The 21,056-nt window shown below is 51.2% G+C and overlaps 1 protein-coding gene across 3 annotated transcripts; it reads left to right on the top strand.

The window, feature by feature from the left end:
* Positions 1-897: 897 nt before the first annotated feature.
* On the top strand, positions 898-11,011 carry GPC2 (glypican 2). 3 transcript variants are annotated; one of them, XM_077314172.1, is made up of 10 exons: positions 1,190-1,549; positions 1,948-2,106; positions 3,066-3,376; positions 3,709-3,789; positions 4,226-4,391; positions 4,748-4,878; positions 6,093-6,233; positions 7,035-7,171; positions 9,098-9,273; positions 9,814-11,011. In XM_077314172.1, exons 1-10 carry the CDS (start codon positions 1,381-1,383, stop codon positions 10,056-10,058), a joined length of 1,716 nt encoding a protein of 571 aa, XP_077170287.1. In that variant the 5' UTR covers positions 1,190-1,380; the 3' UTR covers positions 10,059-11,011. The 3 variants fall into 3 exon arrangements, with proteins under 3 accessions (XP_077170289.1, XP_077170288.1, XP_077170287.1); XM_077314174.1 differs by lacking the exons at positions 9,098-9,273; positions 9,814-11,011 and adding an exon at positions 8,718-9,082 and having other exon boundaries at positions 898-1,549; XM_077314173.1 differs by lacking the exon at positions 3,709-3,789 and having other exon boundaries at positions 1,188-1,549.
* Positions 11,012-21,056: the final 10,045 nt, after the last annotated feature.

Genomic DNA, 21,056 nt, shown 5'->3' with positions numbered 1-21,056 from the left:
CTCAGCATCATCTCTGTTGGAGTCCCGAGTTTTTTGATGATCATGAGACTAGCCATGCTGGGACCGAGACCACCTGAGTATGTTAGTGAATCTGGTGTCATCCAAAGGCCAAAGTCATGTAATACCTTTCATGAAGAACAACCCAAACTGCATGGAAGCTTTCAGGCCTCCCAGAAGTCTTTGTCTAGCTCCAAGCTTAAAAGCAAAGTAAAAGTTAAGGAGGAGGGGCCTGGGCAAGATGTTTTTCAAGCTGTGAAAGAAAAACTCTTCCTCTACAGCTGGCTCTGGAGCTTTGCACACGGGCAGCACTACTGTCCTCAAGCTCAACACCTCCAGCATGCTTCTGGCAGAACAGGGGTGGGGGAAGAGGAGGATGGTTCAGTGGTTGAATAGTGGCAGCCTCTAATCTGGAGAGCTGGGTTTCATTCTCCACTCCTCCACATGCAGCCAGCTGGGTGAGCTTGGGATGGTCACAGTTCTCTTAGAGTTGTTATTGCAGAGAAGTTCTGTCAGAGTTCCCTCAGCTCCACCTACATCACAGGGTATCTACTGTGGAGAGAGAAGATGATTGTAAGCTACTTTGGAACTCCTCCTGGAAATGAAAAGGGGGGTATACAAGTTGCAAGTTGCGCTGATGGACCAGAGTGTCAGGCACGGCTGTCCCAGTCCTGGGGCATTGTAAGCCCCTTGGACCACAAGGAAAGGTGGGATAGAAGATGTAACAAACCAACAGAGAGTACACAAGTTGGAGCCTGACCAAACGGAAGGGATACTGAGGCCCTGTAGGTAGTACCTCAGCAGTAGAGCCCCTGTTCGGCCTCTGGAGGTCCTGGGTTCAAGATCTGGCAGCGTCTATAGTTAAAAGGACCAGGCTAAAAGACCTGTGCCTGGTACCCTGGGGACTGGATGCCAGTCCTTACCCTTGGTAGAGGGAGGGTCTGCTTCAGGATAAAGGAATTACATGTGTGTGAGGGGGAAGATCCACTCAGTTCGTCCAGCTGAGGAGGGAAGTCCACTTGTGGCTCCTAGGTGGCCCCAGGGAGGAAGCTTAAGGCCCTTTATCCCGGGGGGGGGTACCTGCCCCTTCCATGGGCGCCCAGGCTGAGGGAATCCAAGGGCTCTAGGACCCCGCCTCACCCCCTTGCCGGGCGCCCATTGTCTGCCCGCCCGCCCGCCTGGGAAGGGGCGGTGCTAGGGCCCGGCACCCCCCACCCCCAGTCTGGCCGGTCGCTTCCATTGTCTCCGCCGCCGCCGGCGGGCTCCGGTGCTTTTGGAATCTCACAGTCTTTTCACCGGCGGGCGGAACGCGGAGCAAGAGGGCGCCCAGGGGCTTCGGCCGGCTCTCCCTTCCCCCTCCTGGGGCTCCGTTCACCTTGCGCGATGGGGCCACCGCTGCTGCTACTGGCCGCGCTCCTCCTTTGTGCCGCTGCCGACGTCCCGCCGGCGGGCGGCGGCGGCGGCAGCGGGGTGCAGAGCTGCACGGAGACCCGGCAGGCGCTGGCGGCGCGCGGCTTCTCGCCAGCCTCGCTCCCGCCCGGATTTATTTCGGGTAAGCGAGCGCCGGCTGCAGGACTGGCCATGTTAGGGAGCCCAAGGCAAACTTTTCACGCGGGACTCGACCCCCCCCCCCCCACGCACCGTTAACAGACTGCGAAGAAAGCACCTCCGCAGGAGGAGGGGGCAGCCGCGCGGACTCCCAGGCGAGAGGCGCAAGGAGACCCCGGGGGGGGGGGTCTCCCGGACAAGATCCGACACCTTGGTGCCGGACGGTGGAAGGACAGCCGGACGGGGGTCGCTTGCCGGAAGCTCCTCGGCGAGCGCAGCTGGAAAAGGAGCGGCCTGGCCGTGGGCAGGGAGGCGGAGACGGCCTGTGGAGTCGCTCTCCCCACACGGCGGCAGGGCAGGTCGCTGACTCGGGGTCTGCCTGACCTCTGCCCCTCTCCGCAGGGGAGCACTTGCGCATCTGCCCACAGGAGTCCACGTGCTGCGGCCGTCGGACCGAGGAGCAACTTAGCCAGCGCGGCGGCGCCTATCTCCGGGCGCTGGTGGCGGAAGCGGCCGCCTTCCTGCTCAGCACCCTCAACTCCCGCCAGCACCGCTTCCAGGGTGAGTGAGCGAACGGGGTCCGCGGTGACCCCCTCCCCTCCCGCTTCTTTTTGAACGGACATTGCCGGGGAGGGGTGGGGGAAGACTTACCTGCCCCCCTCCCCAACTTAGGTCTGGACAACTCAAGGCGCCTGCGGTATCACAGTTTAAGTGAATTACAAGTATTGTCATTGGTGTAGTCAGGCGATTGAACAAGAAAGATATATTTGCTTTCTATAAGAATAATTGCAGGCATGCCCAAGACTGGCCCAGACTGCCGGTTCTGGCACCTGACACTTCAGAAAGCAGAAGTATAAGTTGGTTGCAGAAAACAAATTCTGCAGTGATAGTAGCATATTAATTGTTGCCACGTTATTTACTTTTAAGCAACAAAATTTGCACTATCTGAAGAAGTGACCTGTGACTCATAAAAGCTAATCCCCTGCCCTGGACCCTTGCCAGTTTCCCCTGCTACAAACTAACATCCCCCCAATGTCCCCTTCCCCAAGCAATCAGTTCCCTTTTTCATGCTATACACTTGGATGGACTGAGATGCTTTGTAAAACATGGTTTTCCTTACTTAAAAAGGGAAAATATTTCCTAGGAAGTTTTTCTCCCATGACCCCCCCATTGTTTTCAGTTTTGCCAATGGAATAATTTGAAAATAAACTGTCTTATTTTGAGTATATATTTTGAGTTTGAAAACCTTGCCCCAAGAAGCATTTTACTGCTTTTAAAAGATAAACTGTTTCATAGGCAGGTTTTTTCAGCATCTCACTCACCAATTTCCTCTTTTTCTTCTGCAGTTATTTTTTCCAAGTCCTTGGAGACAAAAACAGCTGACTTTCCCAAGGTCTTCCCATCTTTGGTGGTGTGGGAAAGACCAGACAATCTGCACAGATTCAGAGGAACTTTTATTTCATCAGTGTGCCTGTTTCTGAATACTCTTTCTTTCTTCCCTCCCTCCCTCCTACCTGCAGATTTCTTCCTAGAGCTCCTGGCAGGAGCTGAGCACTCACTGCAGAACATGTTCACCAGGTCCTATGGGCACCTCTACGCCCAGCATGCACGCCTTTTCCAGGGCCTATTTGTGGAGCTCCGACGCCACCTGCAGGGGTCTCAGCCTGGCTTGGAGGAGGCCTTGGGTGATTTCTGGGCCCAGCTGCTGGAGCGAATGGTGCCTCTCCTCAACCCCCAGTACAGTTTCCCGGTGGAGTACCTGGAGTGCGTGGGGCGCCAAGCTGATGAGTTGCGGGCCTTTGGCGACAGCCCTCGTCTGCTCCGTATGCAGGTGATCCACCCCTCTTCCTATCCCTGGCATGGGGGCTCCACTGAGCTCAGTTTCTTTCTTTGCAGCTTAATATGGCAGTACCTATAACACCCCCTTCTCCTCCAGTGCTATCTCACCTTGCCAGATACTCTTTCTCTCTTGCTTCTTGCATTGGGTTGATCCATGCAGCTTTCCAAGCATTTGCAAACCACAAACAGAGCAGTTCAGGTTCTGGATGGTTAGGGACCATGACAGTGACCCAAACCCCACTGGCATAGCCCAGGTGTTGTATTCCCCCACTCTGTGGTTCCTCCTTGGGAGGTGCTAATAGGGCTCCCACTACTCCTCTTCAGGTGACCCGGGCATTCATCGCTGCTCGCACCTTTGTGCAGGGCCTGGCAGCTGGCCGAAGTGTTGTGGCCCAGGCAGTCCAGGTAAGAGAACCAGTGATGGGGCACCGGTCAGTCCCCTTTCTCCTGGGCTTTTTGGGCGTTAGGGGAGCACAGAACAGAGGCAGGATAGCCATTTGAGGCTGATTCTGTGAAGGTTCAAGGGGGTGGCAGGTTACAGTGGATGAGTGATAGGGTGGTGAGTGTCCTGCGTTGTGCGGGGGGGTTGGACTAGATGACCCAGGAGGTCCCTTCCAACTTTATGAAACTATGACTGTAGCTCGGATCCTGTTCCCTGGAGGGCTGCCTCTGCTGCTCCGTATATGTAGACTCTCCCCCACTTCCTCTGTTACTTGGCAACACACTTTTTGGGGGGATCTGCTCTGCTGAGACTGAGGGCATAGGTGGCTGCCTCTCTTTTCCCTTTCTACCAGCTGGGATCAGGGAAGAAAGTACTCAGTCTGCTTGTGTCCTCCTGCAGCTGTCTCCCACTGGGGAGTGCCGCCGAGCCCACACACGCCTCTCCTACTGCCCGCTGTGCCGTGGGACTCCCGCTCTCAAGGCCTGCAGCGGCTTCTGCCTCAATGTCATGAAGGGCTGCCTGGCAAGCACCGCAGAGATGGAGCCTGAGTGGGAACGCTACCTTGGTGAGTGGCCGGGGGGAGCTGGGGACTTTGCAAGGGGTGGGAGGGAACCACATCTAGGAAGATCTCTCCTTCCTGGCATTTCTGCTTTGGCGATGGGGCAGTGGCATTAGTTTGCATGAGAAGCTGGTCAAGCAGGGGGAGGCAAAGGGTCCAACTCCTCTGCTGGGGCCATGGCACTCATTCACCTCCCTGCTCCCCAACCTAGTCTGAAAGTACAGGGGAGGAGCACCGCAGAGGCTCCTTGGAGGGAGATCATGGACTTGTGGCTTGGGGACATCAGGGAAGGGGAACAAATGCAAGAAGCCCCCTTTTTCTCTTCCTGTGTTGCCCTGCCCTGCTACTGGTCTTTCTCCAAGATGCAATGATTCAGCTGGCGGAGCGGCTCGGAGGACCCTTCAACTTTGAACTGGCTGCTGACTCCATTGGTGTGAAAATATCAGAGGGCATCATGTATCTGCAGGAGCATGGTGTACAGACATCAGCCAAGGTGGGTGTAGGAAGAGGGGATGGTGGGAGACACTCCCCTTGCTTGCAGGATCTCTCTGCTCCATTCCTCCAAGTGCTGCCCTTTCCCCACGCCATGCCTACAGCTCTTCCCTTCAAGCTATGGGGGGAAGCCGAGCCCAGACTGTTGCTGATGCCACCACCTGCTCTTGGGAGGGCATGGCCTTGAGCTGCAAGAGGGCCCTGCCCAGTAGCCACTGTCTGTGGCCTTACATGACCTGGAATAACAATGCTTATTAAGTGACCTGGTAGTGAAAAAGGCCCATCTTCTCACAGCCAACTTCTGGTGACCCCTCAGGGTTTTCAAGGCCAGAGATGTCCAGAGATGGTTGGCCATTGCTAGCCCTCACCTAGCAACCCTGGCCTTCCTTGGCAGCCTTGATTCAGGTTGTTTATTTGGCTTTAATTTATGTGATTCTAGTCCTGTCACATTGCTTACTGGAGGTCCTATGTTTTTGATTGTACTGGTTTATCTTCCTTGAGTCTCAGTGAGAAAGGCCTGCTATAAATAACATATATAAAGAAATATAATAAAACTAGTGTGAAACAGTCATTCCTTTTGGTCAGTCCTAAACTGACCTGGATGACTCTGGCTAGCCTGATCTTGTCAGATCCCAGAAGCTAAGCAGGGTTGGCACTGGTCAGTATTTGTATGGGAGGTCATGACACAGGGGCAGGCCATGGCAGAAGCACCTCTGAATGACCGGTCCCTGGTGATAAAAAGGCTGGGGACCACTGCTTTAGATCATCTTTGTAAGGAAGGAGCTGGACCCCCAGGAGCTGGACCCCATGTGGAACCATCTCAGGAGTCCTGATGACTCAGGCCGAGCTGGGGCCAGTCAGATGCCCCTCCCCCTGAGCCATAACTTTGGAGGCTCTTTACTGGCCTCCCATGCCAATGTTGCTTTGACTGCTGGAGCAACCTGGGTGCCCCACCCTCCAGTTGCAACAACACCCCAGTGCCAGGTGTTTTCTACCAAGTGGGTGGCACAGGCCACACTGATGGATTCTGCCTCTGAGGGCCTCAAAAAGGGCCTTTTGTGAGCCCTCCCTGTGCTTTTCCCAGAGACACTATTTGAATCTGTGCTTTTCAGCTAGCCTGGCATGGGCTTGCTAGGGTAAGAGCCGTCTAATTCCAAGGGCAAGATCTATATGGACCTGCCCTAGCTATAAGTGCTGGCCATTCTCCCTGTGAAGGTCTTCCAGAGCTGTGGCAGTCCCCGCCCGGCCCCAGCCCGCTCCCGACGTGCCTCCCATGAAGAGACTAAGTGGCGGTTCCGCACCTACTCGCCTGAGGAGAAGCCGACCACTGCAGCAGGAACCAACCTGGATCGGCTGGTAGGTATGCTTCAGCAGCCTCTGTCTGCTGCTGTTGGGTGTTCAAGAAAATAGTGCTCTTTCCATGGGACTACAGATTCAAGAGAAAAATTCAGAGCGCTCAAGAGAGAAATAATAAATTCCAGCCCCTCCCCTACACCATGACAGGCATGTTGCTGGTGTGAATGTGTGCCTCATGTGGGGCCCTGTGGAACTCAGATTAGTGGCCTGGAAGACGTTCCTCCAGGCTTGGAGCTCCAGCAGGGTGCCTATGAAACACTAGGTGTTCGCAGAGCATAGGTGAAGCCAGGTGGAGCAGATTTTTTAACATGTTGCTTTGGCAGCAGCTGTACCACTTCAGCTCAAGGGCCCTCATTTTGTGGAAGAGCTCCACAAATTCAAGAAACTGCTTGAGTTAGTGGAGAAAGAGGATCCAGGCCAGTAATTTCCCATTCCCACAAGAGCTGTTTGTTCTCCAAGCCCTGATCCCGAGGGAGGGAGGACCAGGCTGGCACAGGAGCCTCAAGGACTGTGGTCGGCTGCTTCTATCCCCTTGAGGGGAGGGGGCTTAGCCCTGAAGTGGTAATTCCCTGAAAGATGCAACCTATACCCCCAGGGCTCAGAGCAGAATGGGAAACAATGTCAGCCTCACAGAGGAGGGGGGGAAGGTCGGGCCTCCCTAGGAGTGGAGCAGAAGCTCTGGGATGAACGTTGTGGGGAGGGCAGGGTGATAGCCTGTCTGTGATGATCCAGAACCTAGAAGGAGGGGGTGAGTCTGCCTGGAGAGGCAGGCCTGCATGTGAGTGGCATTTATGTCCTCAGATCTCAGACGTGAAGGAAAAACTCCGCCTTATGCGCCGCTTCTGGGTGATGCTGCCACATACCCTCTGCAGTGACGAGAAGGTGGCGGCTGACGTGACCAATGAAGACCTGTGCTGGAATGGGCAGACCCGGGGAAGGTATGGTTGGAGAAGGCTGGTGGGGGAAGGGAGAGGAGACTCAGATTTACCTGGGAAGCCAGGGTAAGGCACTGAAGGAAGCACGGTATAGGTAAGGATGGGTGGAGGGAAGATCCATCTCTGCCTCAATTGCCTTCCTGCCAGTTGGTTCTGTGTGGCTGGGTTAATCAGTGAGGTGGCTTCTTGGCTGCCTTAGGGCAGGGTGAACTTCTCCTGCCATCCTACTTGGATTTGGCACATCTGCTGTATGCGGGGCACCTGGCCAGAGGGCCTGCCTCGGCACTGTACCAGGGTCTGTGTTCCCTTGTTGGAGACCTGAATACCACACATGGACATACTGAAGGTCCCCTCACAGCAGCACTGGCACGAAGGGTCAGCTCCTTTCCTTTCTCTGCTGGCCTGCCTTGCTTCCACGGGGGTTTGGAACTCTCTGCAGTGATCACAGGAGAAATCAGGCTCCCCTTGTCTGCTTCAACCATTCAAAGAATTTGCTGTAGGGAGGACTAGCTCCACTGAGATGCCATTCAATGTGCCCAGTGAAGGAACAGAGCCAGAAATAGGTGGGAGGTCTAGCTGCCTTGAGAGGAAGGGGCTCCCATGCCTGAGATCTCAACCCTGCCACAGGCACAGTCTGTACACCTGACTAGGCCAGGCAGAGCACAACAGCATCCTGGCCAGCAGCTGATGACAGCTTCTCTGCAGTGTTCTGTCGTCTGTTGCTCTGGGGATCAATAGTCGCAATTGCCTGCCTGAGCTGGTGCCTAGTTGGGGGGTGAGCTCCCAGTTGTTTAGCCTAAGGCAACCTGGGAACTTTCCTCAGGAATCCAGTTTCACAACAGGAGAGCACATGGTGGGGATTCTGCACTTGGAGACAATTCTCAGTGTAACGTGAAGACACACTTGCAGTGGCAGTGTGACATCCATCTAGCACCTTCCTTGTATTCCCCTGCCTCACAGCCCCCCGCCCCCCCACATTCATCGTTCCCCCCTCCCTGAGATATTTATTGATTTGATAGGCTGCTTTGCCACCAGCTACTCATTCCCTGCTTTCCTACCTTGTTTCCTTTTATAGAAAGGCCGCTGCTAGCATTTTTTTTATTGTAGAGTGTTCCTTTCCCTTTATATCTCTGCAACAGTAAATGCTAGGGACTGATTTTTCTTTTAATGGAAGCTGGAAGCTGATCTACTAGCTTCTACTATCCTAGGAATAGACTTCTATGACATTATGGTGATCTAGCAACTCCCAAGTTCTTTTTCAAAAGCCTTCTGGTGAATAGCAGATATGGCAGCCATGGGGAGGGGGGTGGAGCAAATGAAAGGACACTGGCATGGATAGTAGTTACTAAAGTACATACCTTCCTGCTTAAGAGGGACCAGAGGTGATGTTTTCCCAAAGTCATTGCCAACCCGGGTTTGGGAATCATAGCAAAGTGAGGTAAAGACCAAACTTTGGGTATTTTTTAAAAATAACATGGACTCTCTTAGTCCAAAGAACCCAAGTATGTAATGGATTAGAAGTGTTTCTAATTTCACAATCTTTCCACAGCTGCTCTGTAAGGCAGGAGTGGAGCTCTGGATCATTGACAACTGTCTGTTGGGAACACAAAATTACTGCTCATAGCCTAGGAATGCGGGAGGAAACACCGTTAGATACAGAAAAAGTGCCTTAGATCATTCGAATATGATGTTTCAAATGGTATGCCATTCAACAAGGAAAAAACAAGCCGAAGTCCCTTGATTTCTGCCTTATGCCAGATTCCAAAATCTAGAGTGTCTTCTTCCCACTTTCCTAGTAAAGATAAGTTTATTCATGATGCTTTCAGATATTTGATGCCAATGGTGAATCAGGCTTGTCTGTTGACTAGTATTGGTACCCGTCTGTCTCCCCCACCCACCCCTTTGCTGCTTGTCTCTGAGGTGATGTAGGTATCTCCCGGATGTGACAGGCGATGGGTTGGTGAACCAGATCAACAATCCTGAGGTGGAGGTGGATGTTTCACAGCCAGACCTGCCCACCCGGCAGCATCTCCTGGCTTTGCGCGGTGCCACCTCTCACCTGTTAGGTGCCTGCAATGGACAAGACGTGGACTTCCAAGATGCAGGTGTGTCTCCAGCTCTGCAAAGGTCCTTTCTATCTCTTCCAGCTCCATGGGCCAGGGGGTAGATTCTGCCACCAGAACAGGTCCTGGCAGCTTTGTACTGCCTGGAGAAGAGACTCCAGAGACTTCTAGTTCGAATCAGGGAGGGAGAGTCAGGGCTTCTGGCCTTCTGTTTCTGGGGAGCCTCTGTGGCTGCCTGGACCATTGTAGTGCCCCAGACTTGTCCCACCCCAGCCAGCCAGCAGCACCCCAAGCCCAGCAAGGATGCCCAGGAGAAGGAGGGGCATCATGCTTGCTGCATAGTGCCTGGACCCTAAATAGGGAGGGGACTTTCTTCCTAGGTAAATGAATGTCTGCTTCCTCATTCCCCCCCCCCCCCATATCCCTTTCCAGGCTAGAGTTGCTTCTCCCTGGGGTGGCTATTCAAAGTGCTCAGGTGGCCCAGGGAGAAGTTTGGAAGGAAGCAGCTGTAAGAGATTCTGATCACCTCCCAACACTGATGGTTTTCTCTCTCTCCCCCCCCCCCCACATTGTCTCTTCTAGACGAGGATGGAGGAAGTGGGTCAGGTGCAGGTTACCATGAAGATCGACCCGCCCTAGGAGAAGGAAGAAGGGTTGTTGGAGTAGTCCCTTCGGGCTCCCACCCTCCCCATTCAGGAAAGGGCTCCTCTTCCTCATCCCAGCATAGCCAAAGCAGTGGGGCCAGGGCCACACATCCCACCAAGGCGCCTCTGTCTGCTGTGACCGCTCTGGCCCTCTTGTGCACACTGGTACTTCTGGGTGGATGATGACACATGGATGCATGGCTCCTGTGGGTGATTTCTGGTGCCAGGCTCACTCTCCATTGGCTGCTGATGTGGGCATGGGGCCACTACCTCCCTTTTGGGTGTGGGGAGGGTTTTGGTCCAGGGCAATGGAAATGAAAAGGACCAGTGGTAACATTTTGATTGGTGTCTCTTCCTAAGCTCTGTCTGGTAACCAGATAAAAGTCTCAGGGGTGGGGATTGCCCCTAGAGCAAGAAAAGATTTTCAGGGAACAGTGTGAGGTGGGTGGGAGCTTTCACTTTTTTAAGACAATGATTTTGTCTCCTTTTTTGTCAGGAAGGGTTTGAACTATTAATTTAATGTGCGTGTGGGGGTCAGGGTGGCAGCCACACATGAAGATCCATCAGGGAGTGTGATGGAAAATGCTGCTAGGTGCTAGCAGAAGCTCCATAGAGGATAGGGGAAGGCTGGGCAGGGAGGGGACGGACAGATTTCCGGAGCTCAGGCGTGACATAGCTGAAAATGTTTGGACAGGAAACCAGCCTAACGCAGTTGCTAACTGTGGGGATATTGAGAAACTTCAAGGGATTAGGAGGCACAGAGTGGGGAAGATGGTCCTTGGGGTGGGGAAGGATTTCAGTAAGGATGGGCGTCCCTTAAGCCTGCAACCCAAAGCCACCGTTTGCTCTGGGCTCAATTGTCTGCTCTGTTGTCTGGAGATCAATGGTAATTCTGGGAGATCATTAAACCCAATCTGGAGGTTACCAACTTCCTCCCCCAGCCCCATGCTGGATGTTGCTTGTTTCCCTAGAAAAGATGCGGAGTCTGCAGCAGTCTTTTCAGCAAAAGCAGGGGGGGGGGATTTCTGAGAAGGCTTTTCTTCTAGGACCACAAATCTGCTTTCTCAGCAATGCTGTTTTCTGTATTTCCCTCCCAAAACTGTGGAATAAAATGTTTAATTTATTGCTTTTTAAAATTTCAGATTGTTTATTTGAATGTGTGGCGGGAGGGGCTTTCTTTTGGAACAGAACAAGAAGCCTTTGGACTTCAGCAGGGAATGTGTTTGTACTTGCTTCAGTGGAAGCTGCCCCCACCTTTGCTTTGTTGGAGCTCAGCTGATGCTCGTAGGCCCTCTACTTTCTCCCCTGGCTTCCTGGAGGGGGCAATGCCCTAAGCTCCAGTGGAAAATCTGGGGGTAGTGGCTCTTCCTGGGCTCTCTTCTTGGAGAGGAGGAAGGAGCAATGCCTGTCTGCATGGACAGAGGGCTCCAGGACACGTGGACATCCTGGAAGTTCATCCAATAGGTACAGCCTGAAGGCCAGCTTCTGCCTCCAGCCTGTCTCAGCACATGCATCCATTCAAATCTTGTCCCCCTGTTTTCCAAACATTACTTCCTGTTACTATCATATCTTCCTCCCCCACCCCAGTCTCATACATGTGGTTTGGAGTCCCTGGAAGTCCAGGGTTGATCTTGTCTTCCTACCCAGAATATCTTCCTGCCCACTGTCCCTTCCAAGAGTGCAGCATGGTGATCCTACCAGAGTCACCCTCCTTGCCTCATTTAACTCTTGGAAGAACCACTGCGGATCATCCCAGATTGCACTCGCCGACCGTCTGCATTACTGTTGAATGAGACCAGAGTGATGAAGCTGAGAGTCTCCATTTGCAAGTACACTTTGTCATCAAAGCCATGGAGGCATCTGGCTGAGTCCTGAACACAGCATGGAAATTGTAGTTGGGCGGGTGAGGCAGAACCAGATGGACCCAGAGAAGACACAGGTAATGCTGGTGGGGAAAGTTGATGTAAAAAAGGGGGGATTTATATTAGGCTAAATTATCTGGTTACGGTTAGCATAGGCATTGGGTTGTGTTAGGCAGTTTGTGGGTTTAGTAGGAGTGTTAGGGCTGTGAAAGGCTTGGTGACATGGTGAGAAAACGGCATGGGCTTTCTTAATATTTTTGATATTTTGCATATAAAATTTGTTTAAAATGGGGATTTATATTGGTAGATTCTGAGGTTTGGGTAGGGTTAGTTTAGGCATGGGTTGGGGAGTAGGCATGTGCAAGGGGGCCACGATTCGGACTGTTTCGGATCTGAATAGGGCCGATTCGAACCATTTTAGATTCAGGTCGGGCCGATTCAGATCGATCCGGATCGATCCGAATCGATTCTGAGTCGTCTGAATCGATTCAGAGCCAATGCAAGTCAATGGAGCAATTGACTTGCATTGGAAATCCTTCCCCTCCCTTTCCCGGGGGCTGGAGAAGAGGGGGTGTAAGTTACACCTCTGAAACATCTTGGGGAGCTCAGGGAGGGTCTTCCCTGACTCCCCTGCAAGTTCTAAGAAGATTGGACCAAGGGGTCCCATCCTAGGGGCTCCCAAAGAGGGTACCCCTATCCGCTCCATTGGATAGAATGTAGGTTTGGAAATCTCTGGTTTTAACTTGATTTCCCATAGACTTCTATGGGAAAAGGTCTTTGGGAGCCTCTAGGATGGGACCCCCTGGTGCAATCTTCCTGAAACTTGCAGGGGACTCAGGCAAGATCCTCCCTGAGCTCCCCAAGAAATTCCAGGGGTGCAACTTACACTCCCTCCCCCCAGCGGCCATTTTAGGTGCAGAAAAAAAGGGGGGAAGCCAGCCAGGACGCTGCAGCAGCCACAAGGCTGCAAACGGCTGGTTAATCAATCCGAATTGAATCGGATTTAAAGATGGAGGACAGTCCGTTTCGGACCGTTTTAGGCTTGGAAACGCCCGAAACGGCCCCAATTCGGCTGATTCGGGCATTTCCGAGCCGAATATGCACATGCCTATTGGGGAGTTTGTAGGTTTATTAGGAGTGTTAGGGCTGGCGAAGACTTTGTGACATAGTGAGGAAAGTGTATGGGCTAAATCTTCTCTACAGGCCACACACTAGTGAAAATGATAAAAGCAGATTCAAATGGGTAGCCGTGTTGGTTTGAAGAAGCACAATAAAATCAGATTCCAGTAGCACCTTTAAGACCAACAAAGATTTATTCAGGGCGCGAGCTTTCCAGTGCAAGTACTCTTAGTCAGTCTATGAACTCCTTACATGACAGGGAATATATAGCAAAAATTAATTCTGTTACATTAGTACACTGTGTCACACAACCAAATACAGGCAAAACAGCCAATCAAGCCCCTAGAATTCAGTTGGCTACAGCCTGGAACCTCATACAGCATCCAAATGGTTAATTTATGTTGATCAGACCACTCTGTTTTAATTCAGAAATAGAAGTACATTAGCAATTTTAACATTATGTCACTATAATGCACTGAAGAAGTTGTAAAATAATATATTCCACGCAGTGTCAACATCGCAATATCACAATGCCTCAATATCACAATATTACAATATGTTAAGGCTGGGGCTAGGGCTAGGGCTAGGGCTCTACATTTCTTTACCATAATTGATAAATTAGCCTCAGCAGAGGCTTCCCTGGGAGAAGGATTCTGCAGCATGCCCTCTTGATGTAGGGGCAGAGTCTGAAAGGTTGTCACTTGGAGGGCAGGATGCTGTTTCTGTTGGCTGCAGAGGAGAGGACACGCAGTAATGGGTTTAAACTACAAGTACAACGATATAGGCTAGATATCAGGGAAAAAATTTTCACAGTCAGTAGTTCAGCAGTGGAATAGGCTGCCTAAGGAGGTGGTGAGCTCCCCCTCACTGCCAGTCTTCAAGCAAAGGTGGGAGGCACACTTTTCTTGGGTGCTTTAGGATGCTTAGGGCTGATCCTGCGTTGAGCAGGGGGTTGGACTAGATGGCCTGTATGACCCCTTCCAACTCTATGATTCTATGATTTGGGTTATCTGGGCCCCCATTTCCTCTTAGAATTAATCTCTGAGAGAAGACTCTCTATGATTCTATGATTCTTTGCTTCCTATTATTCTGTGTCCCAGAACTAGAGACTTCCCCATACTGGACCACTGGAAAACAGATTTGTCTCACCTACCATGAAACGTCCTCCTCAGTGGTCCAAGGGTGAGATAGTTTCTTCCCACTCAAGGGTAGATTTCTTTTCATGACTCCTGAAGTGTGCTGTAGGAGTACTGAAACCACAGGACTGGCAGAGTCATGCAGAACATCTTTGGGAAGCATAGCTGTATACTCACCCACCTTGTTATGGTTTAGGGTTAGGGGTTAGGGTTAGGGCCAGCTACAAAATAGCTGCCTACGGAAGGGGAGAAGTAACTACAAAAATGTTGCCATGAGAAGGGGAGGAGTCAGCTACAAAATGGCTGCCTAGGGAAGGGGTCCGCTACAAAATGGCTGCCATGAGAAGGGGAGGAGTCAGCTACAAAATGGTTGCCTAGGGAAGGGGAGGAATCAGCTACAAAATGGCTGCCATGACTCAGCTACTAAATGGGTGCCATGAGGAGGGAGGAGTCAGATACAAAATGGCTGCTTATGGAAGGGGAGGAGTCAGCTATACAATGGATGCCTAAGGAAGGGGAGGAGTCATCTACTAAATGGCTGCCGTAGGAATGGGAGGAGTCAGGTACAAAATCACTGCCAAGTGAAGGGGAGGAGTCAGATACAAAATGGCTGCCATAGGAAGGGGAGGAGTCAGCTCTAAAATGGCTGCCATGAGATGAGGAGAGCTACAAAATGGTTGCCATAGGAAGGGGAGGAGTCAGTTACAAAATGGCTACCATGAGAAGGGGGAGCAGTCAGTTACAAAATGGCTGCCATGACCCATCTCCAAAATGGCTGCCATGAGAGGAGGAGGAGTCAGCTACAAAATAGTTGCCATGATAAGCGGAGTCAGCTCCAAAATGGCTGCCTGTTTGTATTCCACTGCTCTGGTGACGTAGTGATGTAAGTATACCACATCTCTTTGAGGTAGGTCAGTAGCATTATATAAGGTTTGTATCATTTAGTTCCTCTGTGGAGATCAGGTGGATATGTAGATGTCACTGTCCACCATCCAGTTTCCCCCTCTGATAAACAGAAAACCCTGAACATTCCTTTGGTAGTAAATAGAATTATGACACCAGGGAGAGGGGAAAGGTGTCTTTCCTTTTCTTGCAAATCACCTTGCTGTCAGGCTTATTTAGGAAGTGCACATGCTCCCTCTCCGTGGACCTGTTTGCAATGGTGGGGTTCAGGAGTCCTGGAACTAAAACAGGCCATTAAACAAAAGGTCCAGCCTATTTGGGAATTCCTGTTTGGGAATTTATTACCCCAGTTTGGGATATAGAGGGTTCTCACATTTAGTGTCTGAGTATATCTCTGAGTGAACCCTGCACTCTAACCTTTTGTTGGGGTTTATTCCCCCCCCCCGTCCCCATATCTGTTTCTTGTTGCCCTGTTGGTTTCCTTCTTAATCTCTTCCTCACTTGCTGGACTCCTGTGTTCCTTAGTTTTTGCTCTATTCCTGCTCTTGGAGAGTACGTTCTCAGTGGGTCAGGCTTAGCAAGAAGATCTCAGCGGGAGTCATTTTCATGTCTCTGCTTCCTCTGCGACCATTGAGTTCTTTCGCTCTGCCCATTTGCCCTTACAATGCCTCCATTTCTCACTGGCCAGGTAGTGCTGCCTCTTTGCAGGCAGGATGGGCTGCAGTGCAAAGCTCCCAGAATCCTCCTCTCAGACAATAAGGAAAAGCTGTGACTTTGCTTGTCCCCCACGGGGAAGGGGAGGCAGCTCTCTGCCTGGGCTAGCAAAAGGGAGCCACTGATGCTGGGAACTCTCTGTGACCCACAGAAGCCAGCACATTCCTCCCTCCTGGGCCATGCAAGTGTCCCTGCCAGGCCTGGCCTTCTGGAACTGGGGTGGGGGAGACTCCTTGGGGTTCATGGCAAATGCCTGCTGGCCCCAGGCAGAGACTCCTCATTGGCCGAGAGCAGGAGACAACTCATTGGCTGAGAGCAGAAGACAGGTGGGAAAGGGGAGGGGCCAAAGGGAGGCAGGGCCCCCTCCCTCCCTCCCTCTTCCCGCCAATTTTACCTCAGGAGAAACCTCTGAGGGGAGCCTGATAGACAGGAACCCCCACCCCCATTTCCTCTCGGTTTGCGCCTCTGAGTGAAACCTGCTTTCCAGTCTCTCCATTAGGGAATGCATGACCCCTATTGGGGAGGGAGGGGGGTCTGTATTCTCTCTGAATTAACCTATGAGGGAAGCTTTGTTTCTAGGTGGCCTGTTGGGATATATAGGCCTCCCCCATTTCCTCTCAGAATTAATCTCTGAGTGAAGCCCCCCCCCCTCTTCTATCCATATTGGGGAATAGATGGCTGCTCTTTTGGGGTATCTGGGCCCCCATTTCCTCTCAGAATTAATCTCTGAGTGAAGCCCCCCCCTCTTCTATCCATATTGGGGAATAGATGGCTGCTCCTTTGGGGTATCTGGGCCCCCATTTCCTCTCAGAATTAATCTCTGAGTGAAGCCCCCCCCTCTTCTATCCATATTGGGGAATAGATGGCTGCTCCTTTGGGGTATCTGGGCCCCCATTTCCTCTCAGAATTAATCTCTGAGTGAAGCCCCCCCCCTCTTCTATCCATATTGGGGAATAGATGGCTGCTCCTTTGGGGTATCTGGGCCCCCATTTCCTCTCAGAATTAATCTCTGAGTGAAGCCCCCACCTCTTCTATCCATATTGGGGAATAGATGGCTGCTCCTTTGGGGTATCTGGGCCCCCATTTCCTCTCAGAATTAATCTCTGAGTGAAGCCCCCCCCCCTTCTATCCATATTGGGGATTAGATTGCTGCTCAAGCCCTCTTTAAGTATTTGAAAGGTTGTCACTTGGAGGAGGGCAGGATGCTGTTTCTGCTGGCTGCAGAGGAGAGGACACGCAGTAATGGGTTTAAACTTCAAGTACCACGATATAGGCTAGATATCAGGAAAAAGATTTTCACAGTCAGAGTAGTTCAGCAGTGGAATAGGCTGCCTAAGGAGGTGGTGAGCTCCCCCTCACTGCCAGTCTTCAAGCAAAGGTTGGATGCACACTTTTCTTGGGTGCTTTAGGATGCTTAGGGCTGATCCTGGGTTGAGCAGGGGGTTGGACTAGATGGCCTGTATGACCCCTTCCAACTCTATGATTCTATGATTTGGGTTATCTGGGCCCCCATTTCCTCTTAGAATTAATCTCTGAGAGAAGACCCCCCCCCTTTTTATCCATATTGGGGAATAGATGGCTGCTCTTTTGGGGTATCTGGGCCCCCATTTCCTCTCAGAATTAATCTCTGAGTGAAGCCCCCCCCTCTTCTATCCATATTGGGGAATAGATGGCTGCTCCTTTGGGGTATCTGGGCCCCCATTTCCTCTCAGAATTAATCTCTGAGTGAAGCCCCCCCCTCTTCTATCCATATTGGGGAATAGATGGCTGCTCCTTTGGGGTATCTGGGCCCCCATTTCCTCTCAGAATTAATCTCTGAGTGAAGCCCCCCCCCTCTTCTATCCATATTGGGGAATAGATGGCTGCTCCTTTGGGGTATCTGGGCCCCCATTTCCTCTCAGAATTAATCTCTGAGTGAAGCCCCCACCTCTTCTATCCATATTGGGGAATAGATGGCTGCTCCTTTGGGGTATCTGGGCCCCCATTTCCTCTCAGAATTAATCTCTGAGTGAAGCCCCCCCCCCTTCTATCCATATTGGGGATTAGATTGCTGCTCAAGCCCTCTTTAAGTATTTGAAAGGTTGTCACTTGGAGGAGGGCAGGATGCTGTTTCTGCTGGCTGCAGAGGAGAGGACACGCAGTAATGGGTTTAAACTTCAAGTACCACGATATAGGCTAGATATCAGGAAAAAGATTTTCACAGTCAGAGTAGTTCAGCAGTGGAATAGGCTGCCTAAGGAGGTGGTGAGCTCCCCCTCACTGCCAGTCTTCAAGCAAAGGTTGGATGCACACTTTTCTTGGGTGCTTTAGGATGCTTAGGGCTGATCCTGGGTTGAGCAGGGGGTTGGACTAGATGGCCTGTATGACCCCTTCCAACTCTATGATTCTATGATTTGGGTTATCTGGGCCCCCATTTCCTCTTAGAATTAATCTCTGAGAGAAGACCCCCCCCCTTTTTATCCATATTGGGGATTAGATTGCTGCTCATTTGGGTTATCTGGGCCCCCATTTCCTCTTAGAATTAATCTCTGAGAAGCCCCCCCCTTCTATCCATATTGGAGATTAGATTGCAGCTCATTTGGGTTATCTGGGCCCCCATTTCCTCTTAGAATTAATCTCTGAGAGAAGACCCCCCCCTTTCTATCCACATTGGGGAATAGATTGCTAGACTCCTGGTGTGCCGCAGAGTGGCGTATCAGGTATTTTCTAAGGTTTCCAGCGTGTTCCTTAGTTTTTGCTCTTGCAGAATACATTCTCAGTGGATCAGTCTAGATGTTCTAACCAGATCCCAAGTTATGGTATGGGGACCTTTCCAGGGAATCCTTGGTTTGAGGGAATTTCCCAGAAAGGAAAGACACCTTTCCCCCTCCCTGGTGTCATAATTCTATTTACTAGCAAAGGATTGTTCAGGGTTTTCTGTGTTTTTATGTTAAACATTTGTATTCCACTGTTCCGGTGATGTAAGTATACCAGATCTGTTTGAGGTAAGTCAGTTTGTATCCTTTAGTTCCTCTCTGGAAATCAGGTTGATATGTAGAAGTCACTGTCCAGCTTCCAATTTCCTCCTCTGACAAACGTTTAAAAATCACCTTGATGTCAAGGGTTATTTAGGAAGTCCCTCTCTGTGAGCATGTTTGCAATAGGGTGGGGTTCAGGAGTCTTGGAACTAAAACAGGCCATTAAACACAAGGTCCAGCCTCTTATAAAAACAGAAAGGGGGTACTGAGCAGCCTGAACAGATAAACCAAGGCCTAAAATTGCAAGCCCTTGGTTAAATGCCAGAGTAAAGACAACTGTTCTGGTCTGGCACGTCAAGGAAATTAAGATAAAAAGGTAAAGGTATCCCCTGTGCAAGCACCGAGTCATGTCTGACCCTTGGGGTGACGCCCTCCAGCGTTTTCTTGGCAGACTCAATACGGGGTGGTTTGCCAGTGCCTTCCCCAGTCATGACCGTTTACCCCCCAGCAAGCTGGGTCCTCATTTTACCGACCTCGGAAGGATGGAAGGCTGAGTCAACCTTGAGCCGGCTGCTGGGATTGAACTCCCAGCCTCATGGGCAAAGCTTTCAGACGGCTGCCTTACCACTCTGCGCCACATTAAGATAGGGCCCAGGTAATCAACATGGGAGATGGCATTCTATGACAAGGCTTAGCAAGAAAATCTCAGCAGGAGTCATTTTCATGTCTGCTTCCTCTGAGACCATTGAGTTCTTTCTCTCTGCCCATTTGCTCTCACAATGCCCCCATTTCTTACTGGTAACAGAATGAGAGTTGCAGCCTGTGGTTCTTGTGAGATCAACTTGTGGTCCATAGACCTATTCCCCCTCAATCCTGTTCCCTGGTTCCCCAGCTGCTGCCCCCCCCCCCGCTCCATTTTCTGGCTTATGAATTCTCTGAGTGAATCTCATCTCTGATTGTGGAGGTATGTAGGCCTTCTTCCTGATTTTCTCCTTGTTGTAGAAGGTAGGTCCTCCATTTTCTCTCAGGGTAAGAATCTGAGTGAAGCCATGTCTCTGGTCTCCTGCTTGGGAGATATTGCCTCCCTCTAGTGTTCTCTCAGATAAGTCCCACTAGTGTGGCCCCTTCTCTAGTGTCCTTCTTAATCTCTTCCCCATTTGCTAGACTCCTGGGGTGCTACAGAGTGGCATCTCAGGTATGTGCTAAGGTTACTACCATGTTCCTTAGTTTTTGCTTTAGTGTTGCTCTGGGAGAATATGTTCTTAGTAGGTCAGTCTAGATGTTCTTAGCAGATACTGAGTGATGGTGCCTGGTTACTAGGGAGCCTTCCAGGGCATCCTTGATGGGAGGTATTTTCCCAGTAAGATGAGACAGTTTCCGCCATTTGTAGTGTAAGAATTAAATTATTAGGGGTTTTGGTGTTTTTATGTTGGATGCCACTCTTCCAGTAATGTGGTGACATAAGTAAATCACGTCAAACTCAAATACTTTGGCCACCTCAGGAGAAGGAAGGACTTCCTGGAGACTTAATGCTGGGAGCGATCCAGGGCAAAAGAAGAAGGGGATGACAGAGAATGAGGTGGCTGGATGGAGTCACTGAAGCAGTAGGTGCAAAATTAAATGGACTCTGGGGAATGGTAGAGGACAGGAAAGCCTGGAGGATCATTGTCCATGGGAAGCATAGTTGTATACTCACCCCCTGGGGCCACTCCCTTTGCCACCCTCTCCAGGCCCATCAGTGACCATTTTAGAAGGGGGGAGGGAGTATGGTCATACCCAATATATATATGTGAAATCCTGGTTGAGAACGCCTAGCATGTCAGAATTAGCACAGCATAATCAGAGTCCAGTGGCACCTGTAAGACCTTTAAGACCACTGGACTCCGATTTTGTTGTGCTGCTTCAGACAGACCAACAGGGCTACCCACTTGACTCATGTCAGAATTAGGAAATCCTTAGTCGTGGCACAGGAATCCGTGTAAGGTGTTGGGAGTCTGTCCCTGTTTTTCCATGTGCTCACTTATGCAAAGTTTTAGCCCTATGCAATTGCAAGGCCAACTGTTCTTCCTTCCTGGGTGGAGCCTCTTTTCAGGCTGCTTCTCATTTTGCAAAGCCTCACCCTGGGAGTTGCAGCTGATTGCTGGCCTCTTAATTGCTGAACTAGTCAGGCTTTGGAGAGGAGCCTGGGGGGCCAGGGCGTGGCTGAGTGTCTGGGCTCTCCTGACCAACACCAGGACCATGGAAGGGCAGCCTTTTGCAAATGCAAAATATTCTCACCTTTCTGCTCTTTGTAGCAGTGATAAATTTGGTGAGTGGGAGTGGGCTTGCTCTATGTGAGTGTGTGCGCGGGTGGTGGTGGTATGTCTGGGTGGCACACGGCAGCCAGGTCGGGGGAAATGCTGTTGGTGCTTGGAGGGAGTGCTCATGTGCAAGTGGGGTGTGATTGCCTGAAGAGTTGCTATTGTGGCCTGGATGCCTCTGAACTCCCAC

This window comes from Paroedura picta, chromosome 16, assembly GCF_049243985.1.
Source record: "Paroedura picta isolate Pp20150507F chromosome 16, Ppicta_v3.0, whole genome shotgun sequence".
Classification (NCBI taxonomy): Eukaryota; Metazoa; Chordata; class Lepidosauria; order Squamata; family Gekkonidae; genus Paroedura; species Paroedura picta.
The sequence above is the reverse complement of the archived record's forward strand: the minus strand, read 5'-3'. Positions and strand labels throughout refer to the sequence as shown.